This window comes from Phalangium opilio, unplaced genomic scaffold, assembly GCF_054372755.1.
Source record: "Phalangium opilio isolate 3A_F unplaced genomic scaffold, DU_Popi_V2 ptg000009l_1, whole genome shotgun sequence".
Taxonomy (NCBI): Eukaryota; Metazoa; Arthropoda; class Arachnida; order Opiliones; family Phalangiidae; genus Phalangium; species Phalangium opilio.
This window is the reverse complement of record NW_028324146.1, coordinates 7,772,066-7,787,720: the sequence shown is the minus strand read 5'-3', so window position 1 is coordinate 7,787,720 and position 15,655 is coordinate 7,772,066. Positions and strand designations below refer to the sequence as shown.

Below are 15,655 nucleotides of genomic sequence, written 5' to 3'. Positions count from 1 at the left end.
CGTCAGCGCGACGCGAATGACGAAAATTACGTATTTTCCGACTGAAGAGAGGCGAAATAGCCCGGCCTCCTTTTACGTCCCCCCATGTATTTTGAAAGGGGGGACTTGGACTATGGCGCGCGAATACTTAGGCATCTTATACCTTCTCCCTAGTAAGCTAGATATCTCTTCTTGGTTGTATCATAGTGAGATAGCAACAGCATAATCCAATTAAAAAAAGAGTTTCAACGATGAATTCCTTGTTACTAAGGCAAAATTCTGAGAGAGCGGTTGCTCTCTTAGATAGGACCTCATACTGCGTTTAATGTATAAGGGTGGTTTTTTGATTCGATGTAACTTTTTTCCTATCATGGTTACTGCCTTGAAAACATTCCACTGAACTAAAATTCGGAGCGTTAATATGTGGTTAAAATTTCAAAGAGATCCCTCCATTAGTTTTTTTCATAGAAAATAAAGTTGCTAAGGGTGGTTTTCATTTCCATAAAAAAATTAAGACATTTTGGCAAAAAAAGGGAAATTTTCCCATAGGAATAACATGGGAAATGTTTCCTATGATGGCCAAATGGTCTCGACCATTTTTTGAAGAGTATTTATTCGATAGGTCTGAAAATGGTTTTAAATGAAAGGTTGAACATTAAACTGGTGCCTTTCGAAGTTTTATTGAAAACAATTGGCCGTGTAGCGTACGTTTTAAGGTGTTTCACCTGGTGCCATCGGCAGTAGCGTCGCTAGGGTTTGAAATTTGGGGGGGCTAAATCTGGGCAAACTATTTGAAAGTTATTATAAGAACTTAATATAAACAAGATGGCCCAATGGCTGGGACTTAATAGTAGCCACATCGTTATCTATTTAATTTGCACATAAATAAAAAGAAAAAAATTAAAAGACCCTAAACCTAAAATCAGAAGTGTCCGACCCCACAATGGTAGCGTATCTTACTGCTGCGCCAGCCAATCGGATTCAATTCCCGGGTGCGGTGTGAAAATGTTTTTAATTAAAATAAAATCTCTAACTGAGCTCAGCTACCGCTATTGGTTCCATTTAAGCTAAAATCTGACGATAACGAAAGCGAAAACCCCGGCCAGTACTTCTACGGCTCGGGTCAAACTAAGAGCCTATCGTATACTACGATGTGGCTAAAAATTGCATAATGGGTTCTTTGGAAAATGTGTAGACCTTCAAAACTATCCGTAAATTTGTGTCAACATGAAATTTTTCCTATTTTAAAGATGTACAACCTTTTATTGATAAGGACTACGGAACCGATTATGAAGGATTTTCACTCGTCTTAGGTTTATTTTTAGTTTTGGTTAGCTTTTAGTCCACACTATTGGGACTCCCTTCGAAAGAACATGAAACATTTTACTTGTCTCCATCTGTTTTTTTCTTCAAAATTTTACTGTTTCATGTTGAAAATTTTTTATATATTGCTACAGTATTTTAGGTTGCTAACAGCAATTTTTTGCTAGGGTTTACGGATTATTTTGGGGGGGCTTAGTTTGGAATTTGGGGGGCTATAGCCCCCCCCCAAAAAAAATGGCCTAGCGACGCCACTGGCCATCGGCCAACGATAGCCGCTAATTAGGTAATTTGTTTAAATTAAATCAATTTTTGTTGTTTAAAGTAGATTAATGCAAAATACGCACAAGGGTTCGTTCCCTGGTTTCTCGACTGTTGCCACCAGCCAACAGTTACCGCTACGAAGATACGTTTTTTACTGGTAAAATAAATGATAGATTCAATCACACTATCACTAAACCCTGTCACCAAATCATACAATATTTTTAAATGACGCTTTTCCAATAATTCTTATACAGTGTGGAAGAGATCAGAGCAACACCTACCTTTGTGGATAACCCCCAAAACCCCTGATGGACTACTTCACTGCAGTACATTTTCGAGCTCGTATACAGGGTGTGACATGTGTCATTGTATGCAAATGAGAACGTGCAACAAGTATCATAGTGAATATCGTTTAATGATACGCACTTTGAAACGTTAAAGACCTACGATTAAGCTTAGGAACTAAGGCATCACACTACAAATTAAAGGGCTGTTTGGTAAACCCATCAGCGTAAATGTTCGATGTGCCTACCGTCGTGGTGTAGGCACTTTTCAAGACGATTGTCCATGCCTTGTATTACGTTTTCTAGCATTTGAGGAGTGATTCGTTCAATTGCGCTTCGAATTCTGGCCGTCAAGTCGTCTACATTTAAAGGTTCTGTTGCAAACACCTTCCCCTTAACATATCCCCATAAGAAGAAATCAAGTGGGGTTAGGTCAGGGGATCTTGCTGGCCACGGAATTGGTCCACCTCTACCGATCCAACGGTTTGGAAAGTGCTCAGTTAGCCGTCCAATGTGGTGGCGCACCATCCTGCTGGAACCACAGGTCCCGCATCACTGCTAATGGTAATGCGTCTATCGCATCACTAAACTCGTGGCTTTGGCCTACTTAGATAAGGAATCCATACGAGGTTACGAAGGTCAGAATTTTACGCGGCACTGAGAATTCGGCACATTAATCAATCAAACGTACGCGTCGTTACTAGCAGTTTAGTTCGTATAAACGTTGTAAGTCCTGTGTAGTAGACGAATGGCAGCCTACTCCAACCGAGAAAAATTGGACATGACGTTTATTTTGGGTGAATGTCGCGGTAACGTTCAACAAGCGGCATTGCTTTATGCCGAACGCTTCCCAAACCGACGAAGGCCGGTTCGAAGAACCTTCACGAACATCAGAGACAACCTACGAGATTTCGGGAGTTTTGTCGTGCAAGACCGTCAACGTAGAAGAGACCGTATAATTGGTAATCATGATAGGGAAGTCGACATTCTAGCACGTTTTGAAGCCAATCCTCATACTAGTAGTAGAGCGGTCGGAGAAGAGGTTGGTCTAAGCCATTCAACCGTTCTTGCCATTTTACATCGGCATCACTACCGGCCCTATCATATCCACCTCCATCAAGCCTTAACGGACGATGACTACCTAAGACGTCAATACTTCTGTCTTACCATGCGCGAGCTAATTGAAGCCGATCCATTGTTCTTAAGACAGGTTCATTTTTCTGATGAGGCGACGTTTCACAGGGATGGTACGGTAAACCGACATAACTCACATTACTGGACCCAACGAAATCCATACTGGTTACGGCAACATTACCATCAAATTCGATGGAAGATAAATGTTTGGTGTGGCATTCTGGGGAACAGAATCATCGGACCTTTCTTCTTCGAGGACAACATTACTGGTGACAGGTATTTGCACTTCCTGCGCCACGAGTTTAGTGATGCGATAGACGCATTACCATTAGCAGTGATGCGGGACCTGTGGTTCCAGCAGGATGGTGCGCCACCACATTGGGCGGTCAATGTTTGCCAATGGCTAACTGAGCTCTTTCCAAACCGTTGGATCGGTAGAGGTGGACCAATTCCGTGGCCAGCAAGATCCCCTGACCTAACCCCACTTGATTTCTTCTTATGGGGATATGTTAAGGGGAAGGTGTTTGCAACAGAACCTTTAGACGACTTGACGGCCAGAATTCGAAGCGCAATTGAACGAATCACTCCTCAAATGCTAGAAAACGTAATACAAGGCATGGATAATCGTCTTGAAAAGTGCCTACACCACGACGGTAGGCACATCGAACATTTACGCTGATGGGTTTACCAAACAGCCCTTTAATTTGTAGTGTGATGCCTCAGTTCCTAAGCTTAATCGTAGGTCTTTAACGTTTCAAAGTGCGTATCAGTAAACGATATTCACTATGATACTTGTTGCACGTTCTCATTTGCATACAATGACACATGTCACACCCTGTATACGAGCTCGAAAATGTACTGCAGTGAAGTAGTCCGTCAGGGGTTTTGGGGGTTTTCCACAAAGGTAGGTGTTGCTCTGATTTCTTCCACCCTGTAGGTTAACAATTTAAATTTTAATTCTAGGAGAGCGGTCGCTCTCTAAGACTTGATACCGCTTCTAATGCTAAAGGAGGGTTCTTTGATTGGCCGTAACTTTTTTCGTATTGTGTTTGCTGCTTTGAAATTTTGCCAGTCAACTAAAATTTGGACCCTAATTTTGTGGTTAAAATTTGAAAGAGATCCAACTAATAGTTAATTCTATAAAGAAAAAAGTTGTTCAGGGTGGTTTTAGAATCCATAAAATGAATCCGACATTTGGTGAAAGATACTATATTGTTCCATAGAGATAACATGTGATTTTTTGGAATAATGACCTTCTCTAGGAAGGCATATAAAGAAAACTATTCATTCGTTACGTTTGGAAACCATCTTAAATGAAAGATAACATTCCATAGAAGCAGAAGGGAATAAGAGAGAAGGGACACACTTTATATCTCCATAATGCTTTACACTCGTAACAACAGTCTTACTAACCTCAAATCAACTTCCCTTCACTGATTGGCTGCTATCTAACTTCTGCCTTAGCTGTGACGTCACATAAGAAGGTGACGTCTCGGTTGACGAATAAAAAGTAGTTTTGTTTACAACTTTACATTGAAGGAGATAAAAATGGCCGAATTTCATGTTGATAAACGAAATCAAGCTGTGCAATTAATTTAGATGCGCGGGAATTGAGAACATACCAAAATCAGATAATTTGAAGGTATTAAATAGATGAAAACTAATTATTCTGAATTAATATTAAAAATCAAAATTAGTTTCAATAAAATACATACTTGAGGTTATAATTACACGAGAACGAAACATCGACAGCCTTTGGAGAATGAAAATCTAGCAGACTATTAAATAGGCCGCCTGATACCGCGCGGAGAACTTAAAGAACTATTTTTGCAGTAAATTGGTTAAAAGCTGTGTACTTGCGCAAAGTTTTCGCGGTTTTCTTGAGGTTGGTCGGACTCTCGTTACCAAAGAAGGCTCTAAAGTCTCCCTTCTCTCTTATTCCCTTCTGATAGAAGTGCCTTTCCTTAGTTTCATTAATATAAATTAAGTTTAAGTATTGATTTTTATCATTATTAACACATACTTTGACTTACGTTGTTTTGGGTATTAGAATTACGGCGTTTTACCACTGTTAAAGACACGCATTTTAGCCCTAATTTTTTATATGGGACTTACGGCGTTTTTGTCGTGATTCACACCGTTAGAGGGATATTAAACAAGAAAAACATGGCTTTTGAGCTCGGGTGCTTGTAGGTACTTGTGGGTGCTTATAGGTACTTGTGGGTGCTTATAGGTACTTGTAGGTACTTGTGGGTACTTGTGGGTACTTTTAGGTACTTGTGAGTACTTTTAGGTACTTGTGGGTGCTTGTAGGTACTTGTGGGTGCTTGTAGGTACTTGTGGGTGCTTGTGGGTGCTTGTGGGTACTTGTGGGTACTTGTAGGTACTTGTGGGTGCTTGTGGGTACTTGTTGGTGCTTGTGGGTATTTGTAGGTGCTTGTGTTTACTTGTGGGTTCTTGAAGGTGCTTGTAGGTAATTGTGGGTTCTTGTAGGTGCTTGTGGGTACTTGTAGGTGCTTGTGGGTACTTGTAGGTGCTTGTGGGTACTTGTAGGTGCTTGTTGGTACTTGTAGGTGCTTGTAGGTACTTGTGGGTGCTTGGAGGTACTTGTGGGTGCTTGTAGGTACTTGTGGGTGCTTGTAGGTACTTGTGGGTGCTTGTAGGTGCTTGTAGGTACTTGTTGGTACTTGTGGGTACTTGTGGGTACTTGTGGGTGCTTGTAGGTACTTGTGGGTACTTGTGGGTACTTATAGGTACTTGTAGGTACTTGTGGGTACTTTTAGGTACTTGTGGGTACTTTTAGGTACTTGTAGGTACTTTTAGGTACTTGTAGGTACTTTTAGGTACTTGTGGGTGCTTGTAGGTACTTGTGGGTGCTTGTAGGTACTTGTGGGTGCTTGTAGGTACTATAAGCCTTTTCTTTATGCTTTTTAAGATTTTATGGGGGTAAGGTGGGGTGTTCTACGTCTTACTAGAGGGGTTAGGAAGATGCAAGACAAACACCTACCTCTTTTCACTTATGATTCAACCTCGCTAACGCTAGACAAGATGTTAGAATGCAGTCAGTTGTGGAGAGCCAAGGCCTTATAACGGGAACGAGGGGCTTATAAAATTTCTGAATCAAAAGTGACCGCGTTTTGATGGTATGTGTCAATTGAGAGTCAAAATAGATTCTAATCCAAATTTTAATATTCAACATAATATTCAATCTTGTTCATAAATTTCCACACACTTTTATAGGGGTCAAAATAAAAAATTAAACAAAAATCAAAAGTAATATCCTCTATGGAATGTCTCCTTTAAGTTTCAAATTTAAATTTTAGGGGTGTTTAGGTTAAAATCGTGCAGTTATGCACTAAAACAATAATGTTCAAAAATAGAAAGTTAGGATTTTAAAAAAAATGAATCAATCCGTTAACCATAATCTAAGTTCTTTAACCATAGTTTCAAGTCAGTTTATCAAAATAGTTTCAAGTTTTTAATCTCTTACGACAAGTTGCTCCTCTTGCATATTCTTCTCAAGGGTTCAGGATCTTTTTTCTTTTCTCGATTTAAGGGTTTTAATTCAGGATCTTTTTTCTTTTCTCGATTTATAAGGGTTAATTATTTTTTTTTCTTTTAATATCTCGCGCACTCGCGCTCCTTCTCTTCTTCAACTTAGGGGTTTAAAAAAAAATGTTTCCGAGTTTCTCAAAAAAATCAAGGATTCAAATTGACAAAAAATAAAGGTATCAAATTGAATAAAAAATCTGTCCGATTCTCTTCCGAAAACTTGGGGATTCAAATTGATGAAAAATAAAGGTATCAAAATGAATAAAAAATATCTCCGATATAAAATAATACTCCGGATTTCTAAGGGTTTCTTAAGGATGAGCCGACAGGGTTTCATTAAGCAGTTCAGGAATCGACTGAGGGTGGGACAGGAGGGACTTCGTATATATAACTTCTAGTTTCTCGCAAGGATCTCTGGGACAATGACGTTTGTTGATTGACTTTGTTTTGGCGAATAGTGGACCATATTTATTACGTAGCCGGGCGGATTCATGTTATCAACGAATAGGCAAAACTTTTAAATCTGGGACCAAATGGGGATTGGTCAGTTTAAGGGTTAAAAAAAAATGTTCTAGAAGTTTCTCGGGCCAGGTACCAGGGTAGTGACTCAAGGTCTTGTTGCTTGGGGTCTAAATCAGCGTGACATTTCTCTGGGTTCTTGGAAAGAGTTTTCGTTGCTAGGTATTTCATTTTGCACTATGGATATAGGGGTATAGGATCTTTCTAGAAAGTTCTGTGTCAACATTGAGGGCTAGTTCCTTTTCTATTGTACGAAAAAATTTCTTTTCAGTTTATTTTAAAGGGATAGGTTTAAGTTTAAAGGGCTAATATTATCTTTATAGTATTAATTTAAGGTATTTCGTTATTAATTAATGATTATTTATAAATTTAATTCGATTTTTGGGTCAAGATGGTTATACAAGGGGCAGTAAAATATTTTTCATCGACTCAACGTGAAACACAAGACGCCTGCGTATTTCCTTACGTTCTCATGCTTGGTTTTTACTGGGAGATTTTACGTGCGTTTCTCGCAATATTTCACGTAAAGATAACAAGATCGTCAAGGCCGATATTTAAAACCGCATCGCATCCATACGCCATTCCTTAATCAATTTATTCGTATTAAAATCGACTCTCCCTAACGAATTTCCTTTTTAAGTCCGAAACAAAGTCCATCTAAAACACGGACATTTCCTCCATAAATCAATCCTTAACAACTGTTTCTTGAAAATGCGCTTCCCGTGCCTTTATCTTCCTTACTCTTATCCCCTCTAGGGCTCGGGGATCGATTAACTATTAATATAAAAAATTAACATACAAAAATTTGTAAAACGAAGATTATTTGAAAGTATTTCGTCTTGATTTTCTTTGGAAAAAGGTAGATTGATGCAGATATTAGTCGTAAGAACTTTTTATCAAAAACCAACATTCTCAACATAATCATAACAATAGTAAACAAATATGTTTTTTGCGATACGTTTTGTACGGTTACGAGAAAAAAAATTGTGATCTGTATATTTCTTGAGACAAATGTAGTTTTGATTTCATTTATCGAATAGTCTTTGGACGAGTAACCGCCACTATAATTTTTTTACTATAAACTTTGATCTATTTGTAATTGTTTGAGTTCTATTTTAACGAAAAAAAGCACAAACTCGATATCATAAAAAAAGTAATTATATTAAAAAAAACCTAATAATTGGGAAAATGAATTTCTCTAGTCTGAACACATTAGTTGTCGATTGGGTATTACCGCGATTACCGAATAAAAGTTTGATTATGGCAGGCGCGGTTGATCGTACTGAAGTTGCGGGTGCACTTGATGAGTTGCCACGTAAAAGAAGCCAAGTATGGGGTAACTTCCACATAGAAAAAGAAATTGCAAGTTGCAAGCACTGCGAAAAGTGAGCGTTATTGCCGTTATGGCATTGTTTTTATGCCGTATATAATGAATTTATCATTGTGGACAAATTGTAATAAGTGTATGCGTTTAATGTTACCGTAGAACGTATAAAATGCCTAAGGATAGTAAATATATGGGAACAAGTCATCTACGCTATCATCTCGAAAAGAAACATCCTGAAGTTTACAGGACAAATGTGCCAGCAATGGTAATGTACCTATGGGGCTTCGTTAACAAATAGTTAGGAAATATTTAAAATAAACAAATTTATAGTCGAATTAGGTTTCTCTTAATTTAAAAGCAAATCGCCTGAGTCGAATTAGTTTTGTCTAGAAGTAAATGGACTGTAATTCTAATTATTTCTTTAAAAAATAGTTTTCAACTCGGGTTTTGAGGTAGGATTTCGGTATGAGTGAATAAGGTCAAAAATCATATCAGAGCAAAATCAAGCACACCATTCGATAGAGCGTAAAATTTAGATCTAAAATAACTCCAGATTTTTTAAAATTTCCAAAAAAAAACCAAAAAAGAAAATTTTGCAGTATAGGTGAACAAGGTCAAAAACAGTGTGGAAAACATCAGAGGGCCAATAATTTGCCACCTTTTCCAACCTAACAAAACCTTACCAAACCAAACCTAACCTAAGCTAACCTAACCTAACCAAAGCTAAGCTAAGCTAACCTAAGCTAAGCTAACCTAAGCTAACCTAACCTAAGCTAAGCTAAGCTAACCTAACCTAAGCTAACCTAACTGTAGTATTTGTTCTCCTTAGCTCTTCGATTTCTCTCAATAATTAATAACTCTCTATACTTTATTAAGATTCTTTATTTAGGTAAAAACATTACTGTCACACTCAAGCTCGAGTCGAAGACTGTCGTTCGCTGATCCCGATTGCCCCTGCCTCTCTTGTTTACCTCAATCGGTTCAGTTCAGTTCAGTTTACAATATTAATTTCGGTACCAGATCCCAGAATCCCACATCTCCCCTTCCCCGACTCTTCCAACAATAATTAAATTAAAATATTTTTTTTTCTATAATTGTACATATACTAAATATCACGACTTTATACAAGCTAAAATTTTCTATTCCTATTCCAATGATATCTTTATAGTTTAGTTATTGTTCGCCTTGGTCTGTTTGGCAAAGTGTTTACGGTGTTGGGTTTTGTATTTTTATACATTTGGTCTGGTTCCCCGCAACGTCTCCTTCATCGGATATGAGTGACTCATATGATAGGTCGGGTTCCATTTGTTCCAATGCTTCTTGTGGTTCCTCTACAACTTTAAGTTCATCTTCATTATGATCGAGATCGGGCGGTTTAAGTGGTTCTTCCGTTCTTCTCTTATTTGCAGGATTTTGGACTATTCCAGCTTGGCTGGATGGCGCTGACAAATGTGTCGGCGTACCCGGTTTATCTAGGATGCTGTGTACATTTTGTGTGTTTCTTGCGAGCTCTCTCCTCACTATTCCTAGTGAGGTACATATTTTGAGGCCTAGGATGGTTAGTGCTGGTATTTTGACAATGTAGAATGTTGTATACACGTAATTCTCTCTAAATCTACACCGTAGCCGACATTCTCCGAACAGTTTTAATTCTTCTCCCGAGTAGGTTCTGATCTTAGCTGTAGTTGCCAGTATGGGTGCTCGGTCCTGCTCCGGTATCCTTAAATATGTATGATAAGACATTACATTTGCTTGAGCCCCCGTATCAATCTTCATGGGAAGACGTTCCGTTTCAATTTGGATTTCTTCGATCCATTCGTCTAATTCATTATTGTCTGGGATATCGATATTAACTTTTAAAAGTGTTCCTAGGAAGAGAGCCTCGTCTTCCACATTAGTGTTTAATTTCATTTTCCAGTCTTGTGTTGAAGAAGTCGAGAGTTCATAGCTAGGGCCGCCGGGGTAGGTGTCACCGGCGATTCTCCCTTCTATTGGTACTTCTTGTCCTACTTCCCCCTGATTTTGCCACTGGTTATTCGTAAATTGCATTTGCTCTTGGGTCTCCTCCGGTGTGTCTTCTTGTACCAGTAAGTGTACCGATGGAGATGGCGGGCACATTCTGCTGTAGTGGCCCAATTTACCACAATTATGACATGGTCTACCTTGGGCTGTGCAGAATTGGTGAGAGTGTATTGTGCCGCAGTTAGTACAGCCTTGTATTGTGCCACAGTTATTACAGCCTTGTCTATTATCTTGTTGAATTGAAAGCCCTCTTCCAATTTCTGTATGCCTTGTCCATGCAGTATTAGGCCTAATTTGAGGCGAATATCCTCGCGATCTTCCACTCTGTACAAAATATCGTGTTGACTGGAATCTAGCTGATTGGTGGTACTGCTGTCTTGGCGCTTGTCCTCTAAACCGAACTCTGGGCATGTAACTCTGACTTGGGTGCCCTTGTTGGTTATGTATGGCGTAGATTGCCGGTGTATCTTGTCCATTAACTTGCTGCAAGCCCTTCTTTGAAGATTCCGCTGTTTTACAGATCGAAATTGCCTTTGGTAAGTCTAAATCATCCGTGTCAAGCAGTTTCTCCCTCAATGTTTGATCTGTAATTCCCAATATTATGCGGTCCATTATCAAACCTTCTTTTAGAGTTCCGAATTCGCAGTTAGCCGCTTTAGTCCTTAGGCTAGTAACATACTCATCGATGGATTGGCTTGGTTCTTGATTCGTTTTATAAAATAAATGTCTTTTTACGGTGAGGCTCATATACGGTTTATAATGGCCGTCGAACGCAGTTAGAACTTCTACTAATGTCGGATTGGTATCGGTTTCAATATACGCAAAGGAGTTGTACAACTCGATTCCTATGTCCCCGATAGTATGGAGTAAAATCGCCCGCTGCTGAGCAACTGGTTTAGTATCGAGCCCTATAGCCGCTGCGTAGTACTGGAATCGCTGTTTCCAACGGCGCCATTCTTGGGCCGGATTATCTTCAGGCGCAAAAGTATGTGGTGGTTGGTAGACAGTTGCCATCATTATTATTGACGTCCGCCGTATGAACAACAGTAATCTGATTCCAACAAGTTCTTTGGATTCCAAAATCCTGACGTTGACTTCTTAAGCCTCGGTCTGTAGGCGTATTCTTCAAATTATTCTCACTTTACACGGGTTTTTTTTTATGACGGGGTTGTTAGGCACTTCTGACACCATGTAGTATTTGTTCTCCTTAGCTCTTCGATTTCTCTCAATAATTAATAACTCTATACTTTATTAAGATTCTTTATTTAGTTAAAAACATTACTGTCACACTCAAGCTCGAGTCGAAGACTGTCGTTCGCTGATCCCGATTGCCCCTGCCTCTCTTGTTTACCTCAATCGGTTCAGTTCAGTTCAGTTTACAATATTAATTTCGGTACCAGATCCCAGAATCCCACACTAACCTAAGCTAACCTAACCTATTCGGCCTAACGTTAAACATCAATATCTTGGAAAAGGTGGCAATTCTTATGGGGATAAGACTTTTTTTTTTTTTTTGAAAAAAGCGGCGGCCATTTTAGATCTAAATTTTACGCTATATCGAATGATGTGCTTGATTTTGCTCTAAAATGATTTTTGACCTTATTCACTCATACCGAAATTGTACCGGTTTTGACTACTCGACTATGAACGGTAATGAAAAATCGGGGTTCATTGCGCGAATGGTAATGAAAAATCGGGGTTCATTGCGCGAATGGTAATGAAAAATCGGGGTTCATTGCGCGAATGGTAATGAAAAATCGGGGTTCATTGCGCGAATGGTAATGAAAAATCGGGGCTCATTGCGAGAATGGTAATGAAAAATCAGGGCTCATTGCGAGAATGGTAATGAAAAATCGGGGCTCATTGCGAGAATGGTAATGAAAAATCAGGGCTCATTGCGAGAATGGTAATGAAAAATCGGTGCTCATTGCGAGAATGGTAATGAAAACAACAGAGTATATATTGAAGAAATGGTAATGATTGAAATTAATACAGCTTGTTTCGACTTTCGACAATTTCAATAGCTCTCCATCTAAGGAAGTAATTTAACTTTAAACAAGCAGAAGTGCAAGAAAAGGTTACAAGTATACTGGAAATTTATTAGCTTTACATAACCCTTTTAATGTACTACTGCTATAGCCGCGCTTACGTGATGGAAAATGGCGCCGTAGTACTGCGGGTAATTGCTGAATTATGGTAAATTATATTAAAATACTAAAGTCTAAAACTGTAATTAGTTTCATAGTGCCGCGTAAAAAACGATTTTAGTTTCGCCTTCGGTATCGACCCAGTGCAATTTTTATCTGAAATCTACGAATAATACCGCATACTCTTCCATCATGTTGCAAACAAAAGTTTTCAAACGTCCTTGGCTCTCCCAACATTGTAGTATTGTTTTACGTTCATTTTTTTGTTTCACGAATTCGTCATAATCATATTCCTTATCCATTTTTCATATTACTATTTTATCACATTCATAGGCAATCACATGTAGTCTTCACTGATTTTGTACTAGGCCTAGGCTATACTGTCACAGTCTCACAGCAGACAGCTGATTCAAATTACCTTTAGAACGCATGCGCGTCGATTAAACCTTCAACAACCCGCACTACTTTGTCTGAGCGGCGCGACACTAGATACGTTAGGTACATATCAAGTGGTTCGCTAGGTGCTACGCCATTTGTGCGCTGCCGCGGAATAGGAGCGGGAATCTCAACTTTCATAACGCGCCCATACCGGGCAGATATTAACTTCTTGTTTATACTCTATTTACTTCTGGTGTTACTACAAATGTGAGAATTTAATGTTAATAATCCTACAAATAGGCCTATTTTTGTTTAATAGTGTTAAAAACATGCAATAAATATCACGAACATGAGTTCAGTAGTACATTACCTGATACAAAACATCGAGCTGCATATTTTTACAAAAAAAAATCCCCCTCTTGTGTGTAATACCCGTTTTGAAAAACACATGGCCGCCTATTTTCTGAATTAAATCCATTATATTGTCCTTAAGATTCTAGACACCGTTGTACTCCAATATTGGCCATTTGAGAGGGATGCCTTGGCAAATCATCTAGCTCCAATTAGTTACTTCGATTCTTACTCAATATTTTCAAGCGAGCCCATTAGAAACGGGCGTTCACAAAAGATTCTCTCCATCAAAGGACTCGAGAACACAGTTTGGATCTTTAATCTTTTGTCACTGATGATAGTTTCGCTCGTATCTCTTGTGGCTGCCAGGAAAAGAATGAGATTGGCGGAGTCCAATTCGGGAATCTTTACGAAATTCATCTGGATTTACATTTCGGATTTTCTGGGGAATCGTACGTGCCAAAGACAGATTTAATTAAAGCACGAGTCTAAATATAAAGGGAAGTAAAAAGTTTGATGTACAAATCATTTCGATGTTTCAACGAAAACGTGGTCTAAATAGCTAATCTTTTAAAATATACATTTAAATGAAGTGGGAAGAGGCAAATGCAAACTCTCTCTTTGTAAAAATACACTTACTAGAAAACCTGACTACTCGAGGCGAGGTTTTCTGAGTGCATTGTAACGTCCAAAATACTTATTTTCCAAATTTAATAAATATTCATGTTGGTATAACTTAAAATTCTTTCAAAATTCAAAATTCACGCACTCAAATTATTTCAAAAACACCATTCTTAAAATTCCATAAGTTAAATTTAAAGCTCAAAGAACTCCAATAGTATTGTTTAGTCACGGGGTCCCTGATGCTGGTCGTTCGGGATCTTAAGCTGAACAATACCTATTGAATTCTCTTACTCAACGGGCATGGTTGACCTGCTGCAGAGGTTTCCCATTTGTTCCGCCAGGTCATCTATTGGGATACTACGACAGTAGTTCCTTAAACTTTACTCCTCTCTCCCCCGTTTATCAATACCCCATTATGATAACTAGAAAATAGGGTTGCCAAACTTAAATCAAATTGTATAGTGTTAGGTTGAGAAAACACCTGCACTATTGAAAAGGTGTAAACATATTTTTGAAAGAGGTAAAAACCTCTGACGCACGGAGTTGGTGGAAAACATCATGAGGTCAATGGAAGGGAAAGGCCCAGGGCACCAGAACCAAAAGGACCAGGCCGAAGAAGATATTAGAAGAGAGTCAAGAGACTCTCTTTTTGGACGAACCGTAGATAATATATTATCTATGGTCGAACCAAGATCGGTCTCGAGACTATGGTCGCTAAGTTAAGACCAGGCCCCGCACCTCGAACGTTGGGCCCTCGCCGTATATATACCCGCCAGTACGTACCGTCCCGCGTCGATTGAAAAATAGACTAAAACCATCTATTTTAAAAGATTAAAGTATAATTATCTTTATGTGCGCGAAAACCTCTTTTGATGCGCGAAAAATATCTCTTGGTGCGCGTTAATTGGAATAAATCCTACGGTTCGTCATGGGCCAAAACGTGGACAAAACCATAGAGATGACTCTCAACTCTAAAACAATTGAGTACCTCCCCGTTCGCGGGTTTATTTTAATTTATTATTTTCAATTCCATTTATTTCAATTATTTTATATTTGTTTAATCCGGATCCTTAAGATTCGGATAACCACCCGTGTATATTTTTAGACACGTACGTACGTTAGTTTTATTTTAGTATGCTAATTATTAGTATTAAACTATTATCATGTTATTTGGCAACCCTAAAACTTCTTAGTTATTTCACTCTCTATATCTAGGGTCAGTATGCATAACTGTGGACACTTTTTGCATAACCTTGAATAACTTCCGTTGCTTATATGTTAGACTCAAAATTAAAAAAGCAATGGAGAGAAGCATTCTTAAGACACATTCTCACAAGTTTTCAACTTTTAAAATGGAATACATTTTTCACAAAGTAGAGTTCCCCAAAGGCCGAATTCGTGCTCAACTTTGGACACTTCTATGTAACTTTGGACGCCCCCTTCCTAACTTTGGACAGCGAAAAAAGGGTGACTTGGGGACGCATTAGGCGAATCACAATTTCAAAAGTAAAAATAGGCCTAGGCCTATAGGCTTAGGCCGACCTAGACGTAGGCCTATGCCTAAAATATATAAAAAAATCAGAAATTTCTTTAAAACAAACTTTATTAAATATGGGGCTACTTATGTAGGTTTTTAGGTATATAGGGCCTAGGCCTATTTAGGTCTACCTATACTTCATTCCTTTTAGGCCTATAGGGGGGAATAAAACGTTTCTTTTTAAGCCCAGTCCTACATCTACTAGGCCCATTGCAAA

At 38.7% G+C, this 15,655-nt stretch overlaps 2 protein-coding genes across 2 annotated transcripts in view; both read left to right on the top strand.

The window, feature by feature from the left end:
- LOC149713635 (uncharacterized) overlaps positions 1 to 15,655 on the top strand; it is a 66,657-nt gene that overhangs the window by 47,325 nt on the left and 3,677 nt on the right. The window lies entirely within an intron of this gene.
- Positions 8,241 to 9,445, top strand: LOC149713636 (uncharacterized). The gene is made up of 3 exons (XM_089844092.1): positions 8,241 to 8,437; positions 8,539 to 8,644; positions 9,269 to 9,445. The coding sequence occupies exons 1-3, from the start codon at positions 8,241 to 8,243 to the stop codon at positions 9,443 to 9,445; spliced, it is 480 nt and encodes a 159-aa protein (XP_089700218.1).